This window comes from Cetorhinus maximus, chromosome 9, assembly GCF_964194155.1.
Source record: "Cetorhinus maximus chromosome 9, sCetMax3.hap1.1, whole genome shotgun sequence".
NCBI lineage: Eukaryota > Metazoa > Chordata > Chondrichthyes > Lamniformes > Cetorhinidae > Cetorhinus > Cetorhinus maximus.
In genome coordinates this window covers 100,669,121-100,690,358 of record NC_135887.1, presented here as the reverse complement: position 1 = coordinate 100,690,358, position 21,238 = coordinate 100,669,121, and the positions used below count along the sequence as shown (strand labels likewise).

Below are 21,238 nucleotides of genomic sequence, written 5' to 3'. Positions count from 1 at the left end.
CTGACTTTCCAGACAGTGGGTGGAGCCACCTACTCCGCGTTAAGTTCTGACCTATGTTTGGTTCGGTGAGATTTACAAAGAATATATTAAAAAGCCTCATTATTAAATTACTTTGCTTTTATCTTCCCTATTTCTGACGACTGAAAATATGCATGTGTAGTTTCTTATCTACTTCCCTGCACTTAAACCAACCTTTCTTAAGCTCCCTTTTTACTTTGTAATTTTTCATTTCGTTCTCCAATTTCCATCAGAAAACAAGGAAAACTGCCTTCTTGTTTCTATTTAGAGCTAAGAGCATACAAAGTAATAGATGAGAAATAAACACTGATCCCTACAGTAGCTTAACTTGCATCGCAATTCATTGGAACATGTTGCTCCTTTTTAAAATCAGTACTTGCTCCAGTACTCCATTTAGACCAAACCGCCCCCTCACAGTACAGAATTACAAAATAAATCTAATATTTGTCATGCTTGAGCAGAGTTCCAAAACTACTATGAATTTATAATGTTTAGCATTTTCAAATGCAACCACAATTTGGTGTAGCAGCACACCACTCATTTTGATTGTGAAGTCACTCCAATCTTTTCATATTCCCACTCACAAACACATTAAAAAGACCCAAAGTATTTTAGTAAAAAAAATGTTAGTTGCAGGGAATCTAAAGTTATCAATTTTTTAAAGCATGCTCTTTGCTCCATGCTCCACACATTCTCTTGCTCACTTCATTCACAATAAGCTCCCACCTGGCACTGAAGAGAGAGGTGTTTGGGAGTAGAAGTTGTTTTGTTGCTCTTTAATTTCTTTCTGTTTGACATTCTTTCCAATGCTACTTAACTTTCTTCAGCTCCGAGGATGGATAGGTAGGTAGCTTGCTTGCTAGCTTTTGTTAATGCCTCTTTTAGACCAGTATTAGAACAAGGTTGTTTGGGAATGATTCATCCATTGAATTCCCCACTTTCTCTGTCGGGAAGTGCCTGGTTCTGCTCAGGACTTCCACAAACAACCAAAGATCAGAAAATTACTGTGTGCTGAATTGTAGGAAAGAAGCCCACATTTTCCCCTCCCTTCATGCTACTGTACACTGCATACCAGCAAATTGTGCTTTGCACTGCTACATTTATGGGGCAATCTAAATTCATAGTTAGTGCCAGAGGCGATCAAGATCTACCAAAGGTAACAGATTACTGCTATCTGTATAACTACCCCTGTACAGCAGTGTGCCTACTCCATTATGTATGCATTATTCATGTTGATTAATTGAATAGGCCCCCAGATAATGCAGTTTATAGAGATGCATCACTTAACTCTTTAAAGGACAGCATGAATACTTCTTTAAAAACAAAATATGCAGCTAGATTGTCATGTTATTTTACACCAACAATTGATCTACGAATCTGTACATACCTTATAAGATTAAACATTTAGCAAGTATGGATAACCAGTTTTGTACAGATCACAGAAGGAAATGGGGCCTTATCTTGAAAGCGGAAAAGGCTTTTCAATGCTCAAGGCATGGAATTCCGCACAAATGTAGTTCTCTCGTGTAATCTGGATGATGCTTACACTCTTAATAGGTGTCTTAAAACTTCACAAAATGTACAAATGTAAAATTATTCACAACCTATTTGTTATACTATAGACAAACAACACCAGAATCACAAGTCTGAGTAGGAGTAATAAAGTCAATCCTTCACTTTCACACTGTGTACAGGTGAATAAAGGTTAACTCATAGAACAGAATGTTAATATTATTTTGTAAAAAATAAATTAAATACACCATTTTTACACAAAGTACAGGAAAATATTCTTTGTACAATTAGTGTTGTACCCTGTATGCAAATATTAAATAATCAAAATTAGATTCATATGATAAACTAAATGCTAGGGAAATTCAACAACCAAAGTGTTAATTCTGGACAGTTACACTGCAGAAGAAGCAAGCTGAGTGGAGTGGAGTTTGAGAAGCAGTGTATTGTATGTTTGATCATATTTGTGCACTAACCACTGAAGCACATTTTGGTAATTGACTGTTTATCTTTGCCATTCAATTCAGCATCAGTTTTCATCTGTATTTTATGGAGAGCTGGATTTAGAAAGACAATAATTATTTCATTAGTTTAAAGAACAAAAACACAAGCATCTCCTTTAAAAAAAAACTTGTTTAAACAGTAAATATTTCAAATTAGGGCAGTAGTGAATAGTGAAATCTGGTCTGACTATTATTGAATTCACGCAAATATTTCTGAGAGTGCCATTTCACACCAAGCACACCTACAAGTGCTCTTTCTGCAATTAGCATGCTTGCTTCTGATAAGCAATTCTATGTGCTCGTTTCTGCATCAGGCATGTCCCCCTTGTATGCTTCCTAGGAGGTGTCAGCTGTGGCTCAGCCCATAGCACCCTCGCCTTTGAATCAGAAGGTTGTGGGTTCATGTCCCACTCCCGGAAACCAAGAACTGTGATTGTACTCAAAAGAGTTGCAATCTGTGACTGTTGATAACTCGAAAGAATTTTTGTATGCTTCCTACAATAAGCATATCGGTGTGCACCCTCCCATTCTTTCTGCACCATCCCCCAATCAGCCTGTGCATGTGTGTCATTTCACATCATTATTTGCAGGATGTGACATCCTCTTTTCCTGTCTGTTATGGTCAGCTTCTTTTCTTCCATTAGTGAAACCATTAGAAGGGTGAAGAGGGCATTTTTGCTAGCAGGAGGAAGGAATGGTCAGCCACCTGCTAGTGGTACATTACTTTGTAACATAAGCTGGGCAAAAATCTTTCTCCAACTCAGGGAACTTGTACCACCTCTGCTACAATAGGGGCTTATCATCAGCTCATTCTTCCTCAACGTGCAAGACTTTCCTGCATTTTTCATCATCACTGTCTTTAATTACTCAATTAGTTCAAATCAAATTCAAATACTTCCATGCTTTTGCACACTGGATTGTTAATAATTATCTTAGATACAGAATTCACATTATAATGACATAAGGAATTATATTAATGCAACGTAGTGAATAATTTTCATTGCACTTACCAATCTTCAGTGTTGTCAATACCTAGAAATGGAATCTCCTCTTTTTCCTTCTCTCCAAGAATTAAATATTGCTTTTCCATGTCAATGATGCACTAAGGACAAAATAGAATAGACATTACTGAAGGTGAAAATAGGACACAAAGGGCAGAATATTCCTGCCACATGTGGTGAATTTGGAGGTTGGGTGGCCGGGAAAAAAATTAGGACAAATCCCTGATGCATTCCCATTGCCAGAAATGTTCCCCAGTGGCGGCCAGGGAGGACAGATCAACTGCCTGCTGAATGGAGGCAGACAGCCAATTTGCATGCTTAAGGCCTGAATTAATGGCGACCTAGAGGGCCCGCCGGCATTTTTCTGGCCGAAGCGCAGTCCAACACCACGTGCTGAGGCTGCCAGCTTAATGGAGGTGGCCTCCCTGCAGCACACTATGAGGCTCTACAGTCTCAGCAGCCTCCCCGAGAGTGGTAGACTTTGCTGAGGTGGGTTTGAGAATGCCAGGGCATCTCAAAATGGAGATGCCTTCGGAGGTGTAAAACGAATCAAATTTTTTTTAGAGGGAATTTCATTGAGGCCTTTTCTTCTGTGACCTCATCAGCGGGGCTTTAAGCTTCCAGCTCCGATGGCACCCCCAGCTTGCCGCAGGCAAGGCACCTCCATTGAGGTGGCGGCCTGTCCCAAAATGGCGGGGGCCACTCTGCTGCTGGCAGAATGCTGATGGGTCCTCTAAATCACCCCTAATTGGGGCCTTAATTATTTAATTGGCTGCCCGTGTCCATTCAGTGGGCAGTAGGAATGCCTGACATGGCTTCCCACTACTTTCCCAGCTCCCTTGCCTCCATACCTGTCACCCCAGCATTAGGAAAATTCTATCGATTTTTTTTAAACTTCCCCTCCAAAGGTGCATCCATGTTGAGGGCCTTCTTGATTTCTGACCTGCCTCAGCAGAGGCTATCTGTCCTGGTAGGGCTGCCAGGGCTTCAGAGCTGCTGGCCCGCTGATTAGGAGCCCACCTTCAGGAAAATAGCTCCACCAGTCTGGCTGCCAGCAAGTGTGGGCTCGGGAACCCATAATCCAAACATTTAGTCCAAATTTTGGTGTCCCAAAGCCCATGGGAAAATCATGTGCAAAATTCTCTTCTGAACACATAAGATAATGAGTTGTGACATTCTACCTTCAAAGACCTCAATGTCTGCAGCCCAAGGGAAAGAGTTGTTTCATCATCATCATCTGCCAAGGAGGAAAATAATTCAATGTGAAATGCCTTAAAGCAATTTTAAAATAATTGATTATGAGTATTCCTAGTTACAACAATTTCTATCCCTAGTATCATACTCTGGTTGTCTTTATAAACTGAAAAACACTACTGCTCAGTACAACCAAAGAAGAGTAAATTTTTGCACTTTAAAATGAAGTGTATAGTAAAAATAACTTTTTAGCATTTAAATTGAAGCAAAACTTGCATTAAACAATTCTTCACCTGTTTGCTTCCAGACATGGAAGGTAATTTCTGTAGTATGTTTCAGCACTAAAGGCAGTTAAAAGAAAGCACTGATTACATGTTTTTCACTCCAACTATCTCTCACTATCCTTCCTTTCTGCAAAGTGCCATTTCACAAGTGCTGGTGGCCATCCAATGCCTCACATAAATGGCCATTTTGTCACTTGTGTGACTAGTCAGTAAGTGTTTCAGAGCATCATATTCAACCCCTATCTCCCCTAACTAATATTCACAAGTAAACATTTCCAACAGATGTAATTGATCAAGAGCAGGAACCTTTGTCAACTCCACACCCCGCCCCAGTCACAACATTCAAGTCAATTGCAACAACTTCACTGAAACCAAGAATGGACAATGGGTCTATATGGCTCTGTACTACACTACTGACCCTTCAGGGAAACATGAATTTAATTTTTAAATTCAAGTTCAGCCTGAGCAGAACATTGCCATTTTTTCCCTGTAATGTTTATTTGTTTCACATTGTTTCCTTGCTTAAACGATATTTGAGTCAGTTGAGCATTTCAGTAGAACAGAAGCCAATCCCCTCAGAATGTATTGAGAAATCCACATAAGTAGGTTCACAAAAGTAAGTTTGGTTATTAAGCAGTCATGTCCAACCTGCCTCAGTTCAGAAAATGAAGCCAAAGTTTAATGACTCCCAAGTAGACCTAAGGGCTTAGGTGAAATTTTACCAGTTAAAACCACACCGCTTACTTGCACAGAGCAACTTGTTCAACTTGTCTGGCACGAAGTAGTCTATCTGTTAGGTCATTACTTTGCAGGATTATCTGGAGCAAATTGAAGAGAATTCCAATTCCCATGTCTACTCCTTTAACAAAAACAAAAATACCTGGAAAAACTCAGCAGGTCTGACAGCATCTGCGGAGAGGAATACAGTTAAAGTTTCGAGTCCGTATGACTCTTCACCAGAACTAAGGAAAAATAGAAAAGAGGTGAAATATAAACTGGTTTAAGTGGGGGGGTGGGACAGGTAGAGCTGGATAGAGGGCCAGTGATAGGTGGAGATTGCCAAAAGATGTCATAGACAAAAGGACAAAGAGGTGTTGATGGTGGTGATATTAGCTACGAAATGTGCTAATGGTGACATTAAGGGTAAAAAGCAGGACGAGCAAGGTACAGATAGCCCTAGTGGGGGTGGGGTGGGGGAAGGGATTGAAATAGGCTAAAGGGTAGAGATAAAACAATGGATGGAAATACATTTTTAAAAAATGGAAATAGGTGGGAAAAGAAAAATATATAGGAGTACTACAGATCAGCCTGAGTCAGATATCAGAATATCAACTTTGTCATCGAGGACTGACTGATTTCCAATTTCCCATTCATTTGTCTATTCAAGGAAAGCCTACTTACCACCATATCCAAAAGAATGCATGTTTATTTTTGTAACTTGTGCTCATTAAGATGCAGGTTGTACATGCAGGGAAATAGAACATTTATACTCTGGGTCTGGTAGATGAATACTCAACCTACAAGCGTATATCAATTTTAATCTAATATTTCTGTTATTATTATTCCACTTACCTTGAAATAAGATTGTTAATTTTGACTCAATTGGCACCAATTTTTGTGCTGAATACCCACATTACTAGAATATTAGGTTGGAGATGTAGAAGGACAATCCATTCATTATAAATTTAAAACCAAACAATAAAAATATAGAATTATTAAGAAATGACAATTCTAGTAAGTCTGAAAACTTACCCACTACCGCTGCTGAACACTCAATATTGAGTTGTCCTATAGCAATTCCAATATTTTCTATTTGGCCTTTAACCTTTGAAATAAATAGCATTCCTGTTTTTTCAGTTTCATGCTTGTCTGATTTCACAAGTTCTTTCAACCTATAAAAATAAAATATTTTTGTTTTGATTTTGAATGAGTAACTTTGAACTTGGGAGTTAGATAACATTTACAGAACACAGTGATAGTGGTGTAGTGGCAATGTCATTGGACTAGTAATCCAGATACCTAGGTTAATGTTGTGGTGACATGGGTTCAAAATTCCACCATGGCAGCTGGTGGAATTCAAATTCAATTTAAAAGAAGATCTGGAATTCAAAGCTCGTCTCAGTAATGATAACCATATATCATTGATTGTCATCTGGAAAAAATAACATCTAGGGTGGGGTTTGCACTAATTGTGGTAGCGGGTGAGTAAAACAATGTTTTACCCTTCGGCCGTGACAGTGGGTTTTCACGCCATATTGTCCCAAACCTGTCTCATTATTTATACATTCCTGGGAAACACGCCATTTCCATGGTGGGTGGGGTCTTATTTGCCCTTTCGCCATCACCCCACTGTTGCATCACACCGGCTGCCATGTTTAAAAGGCAGCCGCCAGCACACTGCTCATCGTTACCAGCTTACCACTGCTGCCCAGGAGACATGGCCAGCAAAGGGAAAAAGACCACAGCCCCCTAGTTTAATGACAGGTCCCTCGAACGACTGCTGGATGCTGTGGTGGCCTGCTGGGATGTCCTGTAGCCCCGCTCAGGCCGCAGGATGGGCAGCAACATGACCAATCTGGCTTGGGAGGCGGTGGTCAGTGCCAACGCCCTTCAGAAGAAGACAGCCACCCAGTGCCGCAAGAGAATGAATGATCTCTATGTTCCACCAGGGTAAGTCACTCTTTTCATGACTCTCAACTCACAGACTCACAAACCCTGCACACATCCACAAGGCCATCACTCACTGCCAGTTCAAGGGACATCGCCATTCGCCCTCTCACACACACCTTCATTGTCCTCAGCGTCCATGGGACCACTTACCACCTCCACAGGTCAGGCACATCCATCATCCGGCCCAGCAGGCATCCTGCTTACACTTTATTCATCTCTATCCACGTAGGACAAGTTGGCGTACAACAAGAGCGAGAGGTCGCAGACCAGTGGCAGAATACCCGAAATCAAGATCCTCACGGACTTTGAAAACAGAGCCATCCAGCTGGCCGGCCACGACCTGGACTGATCCTGTGCTGACGGTGAGGCCAGTGCTGCTGTACCAAGTGAGGATCCAGCAGTACAACATCCATCAGACATGAGTGATGTGTCCTCTTTCACAGGCCACTTCCATGCACTAATTATCTCTCCTTGCTTTCGCAGGCACATCTGCCAAACAGCTGGCAGAGTCCATGACCCAGGACCTCCAACCAAGCCCCGAAGAAACCTCCAAAGGGGAATCTCAAAGGCACCCGACTCGAAGTTCCGTCACAGCGCTCACCCACACCCTCCACCAGCGCAGGGACACACACCTCGGTGGGACCTAGCTCTAGATTAGGCACGGGATCACATACTGGTGAGCGCAGTGCACAGTCTGCTCCACAGCAGGCAGCAGCAGGGGCTTCCCAGGTCCCTGGCATTCATAAGGCTGCTGGAGGCCAGGAACCTGTTGAGTCTGAGTCAGATGATGAGCCTTTGGACTCAGTCATGTCACAGTAGCTGGAGCTGCAAAGAAAAGCTAGGGAACATCAGGAAGAGATGTCCACTGCACTCAGATTGCAAGGCACGATGGAAGAGTCCATCTGTCTTCAGGCTGAGCTGATAGCGCTGGCATTGCACTGCACTGAGGTAAACATTGGCACGATGACAGCTGCCATGGAGACCTTGGTCCAGGACGTCGCTCCTGCACTGCTGCGCGGGCTTAGCTCCATCGCTGATGCCATAGTTGGCCTCCAACAATGTGTATGCAAGAGGGGTGCTAGGCAGCTCGATCTCACTCTAGCTACCCCTTCTCCTCATGGAGTTAGCCAGGGGCCCACAGGCACCCATAGGGAGGAGGATCAGCATGTGCACACCCCAGGGTCATCCACCCAGGTGACCAGGAGTGTTCGGCCCATCTGAATCCCCTCTTCCTGTAACCTCCGCAGCTCCAGCCTCACAGGCCGAGGAGAGTGCCACTGCCACACAGCAGGACACAAAAAGCTGGCTGGGGCCCTCCAAGTCTCAGCCCTCCACAGGACGCCCGCCAAAGTTATGACAGACAGGGCATCGCAGTCATCAGGCTGCCTCCACCTCTGCTGTGGAGGTCCGGTGAGCACCAAGATGTAGCGGCAGGGTTAGGGCAGTTAAGGAAAAGTAGTTACATAGCCTGGGCACGGGTGTTGGTCACTTGTACATACTTGTTGATAAGCTCCAAAGAATGTCTCCCTGCCTGTGGATCCTTGTTCTGATGAGCAGTGTTCTCGTCACTCAGATGTGAAACCTTTCTGTGCAAGATAAAATGCAGGTGTCTCAGTCCAGGGCCTCTTCCCTGTGTTCTGTGTAGCCTTCAGGCAACAGTGATGGTCCGGCCTCACACTCCCTGGAAACATTACTGATGCTTGCTCCTCGGCGGTGCTGGTCATTGCTGCTAGAATGTAGGGGGCAGGTGCCACATAATTCTCGCATTCTCTCTGTGTGCTCTCAGGACATTTAAGGTGGGGCTGGACCCCATCGCACCAGTGACTGTGACCATTGATGCTGTGCACCAGCTCCTGAAGGGCTCAGGTGGTGAAGGCGGACACAGCATCGGATGCATCTAAGGTTTCATGGCTGTGTCTCTATGAGATGGCCCTGATCATGGAGCAAGCTGCCCTCGGCCAGACAGGAGTCAGACATTCACAGAGGCTATGTGAGGATTCATGAAGCATACTCACTGCATGTTATCATCATCCTCCTGCGATCGAGCAACTATTAAGGTCCCCACTGCGTTCTCCAAGACAGGAGCATTCTCACAGAGGCTTTTGGTGCTGCCATAAGCCAGACTGGAGTCAAACATTCACAACTGTGATATTGCTAGGCATCGGCCAGCCACAGCTCACTGTTGCTCCTGGGCAATGTGCATGGGAGCCCCAGCAGTCCCTTCTTCCTGAGGTTGCTGCTACTGCCTTTGCACAGCCAGGAGCCTCTGTCACTCTCTCCTCCGTCTTCTTCACTCTCTGTAGGCCTTCAGGCATACAGCTAGGTCACCAGGATCCATGATCCTGACTGGTCCCCCTGCAGCATGAAAGAGAGAGAGAGAGAGACATGGTTAGCATGGGAGAACTTAGCATCCTTTCCTGGCCCTGTGTGACTGCCCTTTAACGCTTCCTGGGAAGTGCTAGCCACCCCTCGAATGGCCACAGATGAGTGTGCTGCATGGCTGCCCTGTCAGCCTGCAACGTGGGGGACATTGGCCCAAACTGGGATGCTGAGATTGCAAGGGGCTGTGAGTGCCTTCAGCAGTGACTGCTACATGGCCAGCATTGACGGGGAGATTGTACAACTTGTGCAGTCCAACTGCTGTGCGGTCCAGTAAAATGGTTGCAGACTTGCAGTCTGTGCTGGGGTGGTGGGGGGGTAAGGTCTGGAGGGCTTGATGGCACATTGGTGCCTCCGCATCGCTTGCGTGGGTGGGCAGACTAGGTGCCTGACTCCAATTATATCACTGTGGCTGCACCTTAACCGTCTCAGGTGCAGATGGATGGTCAGTTTATACAGGTGTCCCTACTACGTGGCCACTTCCCTCACCTACCCTGTTCTCCCCCACCTCGATTGCTTGTGTGCGGGATCCAATGCCGGGGCAGCAGTTGCCCCCAGACACCCCCGCCCCGAGTATAATCACCTCCATAACAGGGCAGCAGGTGCCCCCGGGCAGCCCCACCCCGAAAACAGTTTCCTCTGGGGCCAGGCAGCAGTCGCCCCTGGACACCACCCCTCAAAAACAGTTGCCTCCGTGGCAGGGCGGCACTTCACCCAGGCCCCCCCACGCCCCTGAAGCCTGCAAAGCAACAAGCGACCCTGGAGAGCTGTTGAAAACGATGCTGTTCACTCACCGCAGTTCCCCCAAAGTGAAGGCCGCCAAGTGCACGTCGCCTGTGTGCTGTTGTGAAACATGTCGATGTGCTTTCCCACCAATGTGGACGGATGATCTGCAGGGGTCCAACAGCCTGGCAGGATGGACTTTTAATGAGATGCTGATGTATTACAATGAGCTCCCCGCCAGCCGTTGGCGGGAAACACGGCCCACTGTTGAGGGGCTAAGCACGACCTGCCTTTCCGTCATTATTAACCAGATCATGCCATATTGTCCGTGCCTGCCACCTATCATGCCCGCTGCCAGTGGTCACAGAAAATTCCACCCCTAGTTCATTAATGGCCTTTAGGGAAAGGAATTTGTCATCCTTACTTCGTCTGACCTACATGTGACTCCAGACCTATAGCAATGTCGTTGACTCATAAATGTTCTCAAGGCATGGGCAACAAATGGCCAAACTGTCACCTTGCCAGCAATGTCCGCATCCCATGAGCAAATAAAAAAAAATATATGGGGCATGATTTAAAAATATTCAGAACAAACATGTCTATGGCGCATCAGTTTCAAGACGATGAATGTGTAGTAGAATGTTATACTTTCAATACAGGAATGCAGTGCTACACTTATGACTGTGATTTCTTCTTATCAAAATCTCCATCAGAAATATGAAACATCACCCATGATTTCCCAAGTAACGTTGCCAAATTCGAATGTGCCAATGTAAGCGACACAACCCAATATGGTTAGTCATGAGCTCTTATATATAGCCTTCCCTTTTCCACAGTCCTGCCTGCCTTCCTGCTTGTAACTACTACTACCAAGAGATCTGCTGACACGGTATGTCACACGCATCTGTCTTGCATCACCTCATAGTGCCCAAGCTTATTTAAGAAAAGCAACCTAATTTGCTTTCATCTTACTTTTTTCCGTACTGTGTTGTGCATTGTAGTATAAAATGTGTGTGTTGTGTAAGATAAAATGTTCAAGATAATTGGGCTAAATTTGACCAGCCCTCTGGGGACTGGGTAGGAGGCGAGAAAAAGTGGGGAGGCAGAGTGCCCTACATGCCATGCCATTTTGTCAGCAGCAGGGAAGGTGACAGCTCCGGGAGGCCAAGTGAGCCACATAAGTGGCCAATTAAGGGCCTATGACCATTGTTGCTGGCACTTTACCATTAGCAGGTGGGCCTTCTGGCATGTGGGGAAACCACCAAATAAACACTGGCAGCCTCCTAAAGGACTCAGTGGGGGGGCCTTTCCCTTTGTGCACTCTTTGGCCCATGGAATGTTCCTCTCCAGCAATGGCCTCAGGAATCTCACACCCTTCTTGCCAGAGTCTGTCAGGCTTATCACACAACTGAACAACGTTGTGTATGAATTTCAGTGCCAGGTGCAATGCCAGGTACATAGGCCGTACATCCCAAGGATTGGCTGATCGAATCAAATAGCATGTTCTTCTGGTATTTACATAGGCTTAAAATACTATATAGCAACCTACGATTGTTCGGCAACTGTACTGGTTGAGTACAGACTGTACTCAACCAGCCTGCTCTTACAAAACCCAAAACAAAATGTCTGCTGTTAGATTCCGTGATTGGGCTACACTTGCTGAACAATCCTGAGTGCACTAATAGCTACACTAATAACCAATATAAGATAATCAGTGGAGTTTGTAACGTGGCTCATTTACGCTTAATAGAAGTGACATACATTTATATGCAGGGACCTGTTCACTGCAAACAAAAGGAATATGTTCAAACTTTGCAGCTTTTTGAATTACCCGTGAGCTTGGGGAGCCTATAGTTCTCTGTTGCATTCTCCATGGCTTGGCCAGTCAGAGTCTTGCCAACCAATCAGCACCCCTTTCTCCTGTAGTATGAATTGTGCCAAATTTCAAATGATGATTCTTGCATTTGTCCTGATGAGTGCAAGATGTGAAACTTCGGCAACATGTCTCTCTTTTCAACGACATTGAAGTTCTGCACTTCCAAGTCTTTTCTTTTCTTCTGTTTGAAAACATTGCAGAAAACTGCAACTGAGCTGATATTTATGTTAAGGCATCTGAGCAATGAACGGAGGCTAAACAACTTGGTGGGTTTACTCTGGCAAGGAGAAGGCTCAGGAGAAACACTATTCAAGATTGTTAAGGGAACAAGTGAATTGAACCCAATAATATGTTTAATATTGTGACAAACTCTAGAACCAACAAGCCCAAATTCAAGCTTCAAGACATAAGATGTCCAACCTGTTTAGATTTAACTGTTCAACACAGATAGAGATGAACATGAGGCAATCAAGGCAGGTGGGGTGGAAAAATTTAAGGGACAACTGGGCAAACATTTTGGGAGTGGGAGATTGAAAGGTTTTAATTCTTTGGGACCAACCAGATAGATTGCAGATAATTTGTTTAGAATAGTCTTGTAGATTCCTATCATGCAAGATTTGCACCACCCAAATAATTATTTTCTGATTTATTACATCTCTTTTATACTTACCAAATGAGCTTTGGCCATTATCTTGATGTCTGAATATTATTTTTTTTAGAATACTGCTAATGTATTATATTCACACAAGAACATAAAATTAAAATGCAAAGCTTGCATACTACTATCAAATTTTCAGTCTCAAAGCAGGTTCCCACTGCATACATTAATCAATAGATTTCATTTTAATTTACTTTTAAATTAATTAAAACAGTTGTCAGATTGAAATGCTAATTTTCTAATAAATTCAGTTCATGGAAAAGCCAGGAACAACCTATGGCATAATCCTATTTTGTTGGTCACTTGATGCAAACTTTCGATAGCTTCCATTCGTTCCCCACCCCCCTCCACCCCCACCCCCCCACAAATCCCTGATGCTTGGAATAAATGATTTCTAAAAATTTTCCCAATGTTATTGCACCACAGAAATTCATCACACATTCTACAATGTCATCTTGTACAATGTTAGCAAATGTGGAAAATTGTCTTTGAGACACTATAGATAGCATTGCTCCTTTAAATGTATTTTGAAGAATGTATTTCTGCTTGAGTTGTTTACAAATCCCAGCAGGCTTTCAGCCAGAACATATCATTATTCCAACCATCTGTGGTGATGTCTGTAAAATTCACACTCTAGCTATTCCCATCCCATCATGTGAAAAAAAGTCACAATTCTGTCCAATAAACCATATAGTTTCTTGGCTGCAACATGAATCAGTACTGCCATTGGGTAAGGGACATACAAGCAAAAGAATTGTTAAATAAAGTGCTGCAACGTTACCTACCCTAGTTTATCCACGCAGGCAGATGAAATGAGATTATATCGAGAACCAGTGTCAATCCGTACTTTCATCTCTATTCCAGCACACTTTAAAAAATTAAAACAGACTTAGAACCTTCCAGGATACATTGACAAATGTGTATTACTGTGCAACTACAATAGTATTTTGCTGACATGGGTTGCAACAGAGATCAGCAGCCTGGTGAGTGATAGCGGCATTAAATGTATCATAACAATCATTGCTAAACTGTAGATCAGGAGTGTTGAACCTTTTAGAGTAGGGGGCTGGATCCATCGACAACAACTAGTCAGTATACTATGTATGATTAAAACAATTTTTGGTCAGTCGGAATCCTTTTTAGAATTCAAGCACGATGGGACTTGAGACCGTTGGCAACACTATAGGCACTCTTTCCTGTTGTAACTGAGATATGTCATTTTTACCCCTTGAGTTTTCTTCTTTAATTTCTCCAGTCCTAAAGGTGATTACTCACACTGGGTGGGGCTCACTGGCACAATCAAGCAGACATGAAAACAATTTATGCAATAGTTTATACAGTGAGGTTTGAATGAATAGGTACTTCAAATCAGAACTTTATTATATACACAAGGATGAATGCTGCAATGGTGCCACTACATCAAAACATGCAAATGCATCAAAAGGTCTGCAATAGAAGCTTAAACATTCAAAAATAACTGTACTGTGGTTTGTCAGTTTATATTTATATATTGGTGTAGCTGAAATGAAAATATAATTATTTACACAGATGGGATAGTCTACAGTTAACTGACTTTAGTCATTTTGATTGTTCAGTTATGTTAGACCCTTTGTAAGGAATTGGCAATTACCTTGCAATGCACAAATATCAGGTCATCTTCGTGTGTTATTTTGTGAAGTTCTTGTTTAGTTTGATGGAAGTTTTTGTTTTGAATTGGAAATAAATTATTAGAAGACCATGTCCCTCGATTGTTGGCTTGGAATTTTGACAAGTTGGTTTCTAGTAAACGTCTCTGCAAAATGTTATGTGGTTGCTAAAAAGAAAATGTTTAAAAATACAACAAGGTCATACAAGAACGATGGGATTGACATCCTTAGCATTTATCTAGTGTTATCAAGTACTAGTTGAAAGGGGATTTCATACATTCAACTGTGGCAGGTACATGTTCAATCTATTCTTGCACTTGGAGTAAATCACCACCAGTACATAGGCTAAAATGGTACCAATCTTAATGGTTATTTTTCCCATGTAAGGAAGGAAAAAACTAAAATGTTTTAGGTAAATACTGGCCAGATTTTGCATTAATAAATGAGGCTAACAGCAGTTACTATTATAATGGAGTAAAGCGGATAGCAACTTCTGGTGTCCACATGCATAGTTATGCATGGAACTCCAGAAGCTGCTGTCAGAGATACTCCTCACTTGCATAGGATGCACCATAGCAGTCCTCATTAATAGACTCAGCATTGAAAGACATGCACAGAGTGAACTTGAGGTACTTGTCTCAGTGAAGGTTCTACAATCTGATTGGTTGAAGGGCCTCGCTGTTGCTTGTCCTGCTCACACATGGCACAGATACCCTGTCTAGGTATTCACACTGGATCAGAAACCAGGTCAGCACAGGCCTCTGCTCTAAAGCCAAATAAACTCTGTGGGCAGCTGTAAGCGAAACGACAATGAGCACCATTCCTTCACTGCTGACCTGAAAAATTAGGACCATTAAAAGCCATGCAAGTAAGGAAAAAACTTCAGGGTTTGGCTGCTTCAGAAACAATGTGAGATGTTTTCATAGTATATTACAGAAGAGAAACAAGCCCTTCAGCCCTTCAAGTGCACATGAATGACCTAGTTTAATTCCACTATCCATTTCAAGTTATTTTTACAATAAATTTAATTAATTCTATTTTAATAGAAATTATAGACTGTACTTCAACAATGGTTAGTGGCAGAGAATTCCACATTCTAACCACCCTCTCTGGAGGACCTTTTTCTAACCTTCCACTTTTGCAACTAGATTAAATTTGTGCCTGTTACCAGTTTCACCAACTAACAGACATCATAATAATAATGCTTCATAACCATTAAGATGTGCATCAGGTCACCCCCTTATCTTCACAGGTCTAGTGAAAAAGTGTTCAGGCTGTTCAAATTTATCTTTGTAATTCTAACCTCCTATCCCTGGTAATATCCTAGTCTATGCTGCATTATTTCCATGAGCTTTTTTTTACCATTCATTTCATTATGTCTCCCAAACAGCACATAATAATCCAACTCCCCAAAATAAGGTTTTGTATTAACTCAGATTAACCACTGTGATTTTGAAATCTATCCTGCTAGATAATAAACTATAGATTTCATCTGTCTTTTATATGAATTTTTCACTTTGTGCTGCCATCTTTAATGACATGCCTTTCTGCACATTGAGGTCCCTATGTTCATCTATTCCATTTACAAATCCTGACATTTAAAGCATTTTCTTTCCCCATTCTTAATCAAAATATATTACTTTACAGTTTGCTACATTAAACTGCATCTGTGAAAGTATGAAAAAAAATGCAAGAAAAGACCATCGGGTTAAGCCCACTCCAACCAGCCATGGTGCAACCTTGTATACCACCAACCCCTAATCATGCAACTTCTGGGGTAGTCTAAAAGAACTTGTGGTCAATTCACAAAATGCCCCCCAGAATTCCTCTCCAACTCCCTAAGACAATGATGAGAGGTTACAGAAAACCTTGCAACCCATAATTCATCACAACCCCAACTAACTGGCAGCTTGCTCTCCATATCTGAAAATATCCTGTTTTCTCAGAAATATGCAATGGGCAAAAAGCGATAATCTTATTTAAAGGACTGTAGTGATTCTTTTTGTAAGTTTTGGTAATATATTCAGGAGATGATGAGTCTGTGAAAATAACTACTATCTAAGAAATAATGTAAATCCTTGCCTTTGGATTTTATCTACATGATCTCTAGTCCTATCTATCCATCTCAAATAGTCTGTTCATCCAGGCTAAATCCAATTGCTTTGTTATTTATAAAACCTCAACCATAATACCTCTAAGTCGTCATTTCTTTAAAGTAGATATCCCCAATTCTTGGAAGCTACAATTAAAACTAAAGACCTAGAGATCATCTGCCATCTATCTGCCCATCCACCCAACTTCCTGCTGAAGTCTTTCAAGCTCCACACCATTTTCTACATCTCCAAATGTGGTGTCATTGACAAATTTCAGTGTTTTCCCCTTGGTTTGGTGTCCAAGATACCCCTGATTTTATTTACACTATCTGTTTGAGAAGTGGAGCAAATCATTTTCCATAAAATGGTCTTTATTGTACCATCAAATGTTTGTGTCTGAGAAGTTGTTAGTCAAATGGAAAGGTTGGGAAATTATGGATGCGTAGTATGTGTGTTCTGAAACTATATGAGCTAGACTTCCCAACTGCCATTATTCTAACACTGGAGTTAACCTGTTGAAAATAAATGAGTTAACAGAACTGGAATTTAAATTGTGTGGTGTGACTTAATTATTAAAATGTCTTCAGCTTTACAAACAAGTAGGTTTCAGGTTATAAAATGTTAACATCTATCCAAAAATAACTGTTCAAACCACACGTAAGTGAATTAGTTGTCAACATAGTTCTGAAATTGGAGTTCACATTTTAAGAATAATCTAAAACTTCTCTAGGCTTCACTATACATTGATCATATATTAAACTATAATATTCCTATTATATAAACCTCTAGTTCCAAATTTCCTCACGAACGCTTAAAGGGTACATTTATGTTGGGGTGGATATGTTTTCCTGTTCTGAAGACGATCCTCACTGCTTCCCCCATACAAACGCTCACAGGTGACTACTCCAGTACAGGCTAAGAGTGATGTCTGGTGTCTGCCGACAAATGCCCTTATACCTTGGAAGGATCAAGTTCGATTAGATCAATTCCAACACATTTGGGGTAATTTTAACTTCTGGCTATAATAAGACCATAAGACATAGGAGCAGAAATTAGGCCATTTGGCCCATCGAGTCTGCTCCGCCATTCAATCATGGCTGATAAGTTTCTCAACCCCATTCTCCCGCCAACTTTTGATCCCCTTACCAATCAAGAACCTATCTATTTCTGTCTTAAAAACACTCAGTGACCTGGCCTCCACAGCACTACACTATATATATATATATATACACACACACTACACAAAAATATAAACCGGCCGCCCGTTATAAACCTCTCCCGATGTTTGTTTCTGAAATTCAGCACTGGACAGCAGCTGATCTCATCCAAAGTCTGCCATCCTATCTAATGAACAATGGGACATAGCCAGTACTGCGAGTATTTCTAGAATTATCAAAATAAAATATTAAACAATTAGCGCTTCAATAGACTGGCTAATATTTAGTTTAATCCCAAATGACGGGGTCCTCATACCGTAACAAATACATTAAAAATAATACAAAAACAAAAAATGCCGGAAAAACTCAGCAGGTCTGACAGCATCTGTGGAGAGAAAGACAGAGTTAACGTTTCGAGTCCGTATGACTCTTCTTCAGAGATAAAAATGATAACGCTTTCAAATAGAGAAAGAATTGGATTGGATGTTTCAGTTTCCTGAACGATGTATTCTCCCTCAAAGATCAGTGGGTGAAATGCGAGCAGTTGATTTAGTGAAACCGATGGTGAGTGATTCATTTTTCCACAGAACTCAAGCAAAGAAAATGCAAGAATAATCTTAAAGATTGGGATTTCATGGAGATCCATGTTGAAGAATATGCCAGCACCTCACAGGACTACTTTGAATCCTCCGCCCTGCGAAATGTATAGAAATCCCTGTTTATGCCACTCCAAATGCTGATGGAGTACGTATTTTTTCTCCATATTGTCAATATATTGTGGAAAATACCACATACAGGATGACCGCTGATGGCCAAAATAACGTTGCCTCACTGGTACCAAGCTAACTTGTGCTTTCCTAACATTAGACGGTCACTTACGGTTTCTTTGGAGGTTCCCAGTTTTTTGAGCCCGTCCAGGGGCAGTAGATCCGCCGAATCTTTATGAATGAACTGAACAGTCTGTTTCATCCGCCTCTGCTGGTGGAGAGAGGCAGCCTCTTTGATATCCATTTGCTGGCGTCGGTTTTCTCTCAGAATATCCGAGTAAAACATTCTCTACAGTCAAGAAAAGCGTCGCCACTAAACAACCAGGAAGTGAAAGGAAAAGCTAAGCAGTTGCCCCAGATCATTCAAAATCTCCCGATCGAAATGAGAAGCTTTTCTGAGGCAGACAGCTTTTAAAGGGACGCGCCTTAGCCTTCAGTGATTGACAGAAACGTTCCAGCCCCCACAGATAACAAGGCAGGGTGCTCGAGAAGCACTTCTACTCAAACCAGCTCCTGCGCGTGAGTTTCACTCGACAGAACATGGCAAAGGTAAGAAAAGCTGCTCTCCACCATTGCACTGACCAGAAGGACAGGTAGATAAGGTGGTTAAGAAGGCATATGGGATACTTGCCTTTATTAGTTGAGGCGCTGAATACAAGAGCAGGGAGGTTATGGTGGAGCTGCATAAAATGTTATTTAGGCCACATCTGGGTTACTGTGTGCAGTTCTGGTGGCCACACTACAGGAAGGATGTAATTGCATTAGGGAGGGTGCAGAGGAGATTCACCAGGATGTTGCCTGGGCTGGAGCATTTCAGCTATGAAGAGAGACTAGATAGGCTGGGGTTGTTTTCCTTAGAGCAGAAAAGGCTGAGGGGAGACCTGATTGAGATGTACAAAGTTATGAGGGGCATAGATAGGGTAGATAGGAAGAAAGTTTTCCCCTTAGTGGAGGGGTCAATAACCAGGGGGGCATAGTTTTAAGATATGGGACAGGAGGGGGATTTGAGGAAAAATATTTCATCCCGAGGATGGGAGGTATCTGGAACTCACTGCCTGAAAGGGTGATAGAGGCAGGAACCCTCAACATTTAAGAAGTATTTAGATGAACACTTGAAATGCCATAGCATACAAGGTTACAGGCCAAGTGCTGGAAAATGGAATTAGGGTAGACAGGGGCTTGATGACTGGCGTGGACACAATAGGCCGAAGGGCCTCTTTCTGTGCTGTATAATTCTATGACTGTAAGCCTACACCGCATCCCTCTCAATGTCCTGGCAATTCAGGATCCACCATGTTTCACATAGCTCCAGATACTGTCAACCGACAAAGGGTATACCAATGCTGCTTTATATGTGAGACAAAATTACTTTCTCATTTCAAATCTTATTTGAGGCTTGCTAATTTTATGAAAAAATAAAGAATTCGCAATTATATAGCACCTTCCATGACCTCAGAATATGTCAAAACACTTTAGAATCAAATAAGTAGTTTTTAAGTGTAGCCATTTGTTATGATCTTCATAGAGATTGATAACTTTCAAAAAGAAATTCAAACTTCCAGTCAATATTGGAAAGGATGACACAACACGATTTAACATTTTAAGATGTATTACGGTGCGGGGAGAGATATGGGTCAATTTCTCCCTTTTCCCACCTCTCAAACGACCGCAGTGAGATGTATTTTAGAAAAGGAGAGCTCTAACCCCTTGAATGCTGTGACTTTCAAGAACAGACACAGGACAGGCTTTCTTGTAGATTTAAATTAAAAGAAAGAATAAATGTTTATTTTCTCAACACCTGAAATGTGAACGCAACAGCACCGACTCGCTCATTCACACAAAAAAGAATTATTACAAGTGTTATGAAAATATATTAATTTTCATAACATTATTGTAAAAGGAGGTTAATAATGGGATTTGGATTAGTTTCTCTGTGTGTATCTCTGTGTGTGGGGGATTTAATTGAATTAGAGACAGCTGGCCAGGAGGTTTTTGAGTCATCAAAGAAGGAGCTCGGTTTGAGATGCTAAATATGTAAGCGTGGCTGAAGTTTTAGAATGTGAGGAAAATTTGTATTTATAGATAAATTAGGTTACTCTGAATTTCAAAGAGATGGTAAGATGTTACACCCAGCTAAAAGAAGCTAAGCCAAACTGTGTGTTTATTTTTCCCAAAGGTTACTGATAAAATTAGTACTACAAAAATTTATATTATGAGAAAAGTGAAATTGTGAAAACATATGGGAACAATAGAATTTGTATTATGTGTAATGGGAAGTCATTCTAAGACCTAACACGAGTGCGAAAAGCCTCCAGCCTCTGTGCTCAAGTTGCTGTCTACAGGAACCAAAGCTGAGAAAACTAATTTTTGAATGTGACTGCCCAGGGTATTGTGGTGCTTTGCCCGGGTCTGTTTACATCTATTTGTTTTTACTGTTGCCTTAATGGAGGTATCACTGGGAGCCAGATTAATTAGGGGTTTTAGGAGTTATTATAGTAATAATTTGTAGACCTATGTATATACTTGAAATCTTTTCTTTATTAATAAATGTTTAATTTAGTTTTGTAAAAATTCTCTAAGTCTGGGTGGACTCGTTAGTACTGAATTCAAGGCACGCATCTCAAATTAAAATACAAATTACAAAATTGTTGTGACCGTGTGATTAAGCTTCCCTCGTGGATTTGATCCACCTGGCATGCATCATCTGCCCCATCATAACAAATTGGGGGCTCTTTGTGGGATATATTTGAAATTCCTTGA

The 21,238-nt window shown here is 42.0% G+C and overlaps 1 protein-coding gene across 1 annotated transcript in view; it reads right to left on the bottom strand.

The window, feature by feature from the left end:
* The window catches only part of LOC144685075 (nuclear receptor-interacting protein 3-like), an 87,377-nt gene extending 68,613 nt beyond the window's left edge, over positions 1-18,764 (bottom strand). Inside the window, exons 1-6 of the mRNA XM_078549610.1 lie at positions 18,591-18,764; positions 14,446-14,628; positions 13,601-13,683; positions 6,262-6,401; positions 4,213-4,268; positions 3,041-3,132 (exon numbers count right to left, since the gene is read on the bottom strand). Coding sequence (XP_078405736.1) covers positions 3,041-3,132; positions 4,213-4,268; positions 6,262-6,401; positions 13,601-13,683; positions 14,446-14,628; positions 18,591-18,764 — 728 coding nt within the window. The remainder of the gene's footprint in view (positions 1-3,040; positions 3,133-4,212; positions 4,269-6,261; positions 6,402-13,600; positions 13,684-14,445; positions 14,629-18,590) is intronic.
* Between the last annotated feature and the right edge of the window lie 2,474 nt (positions 18,765-21,238).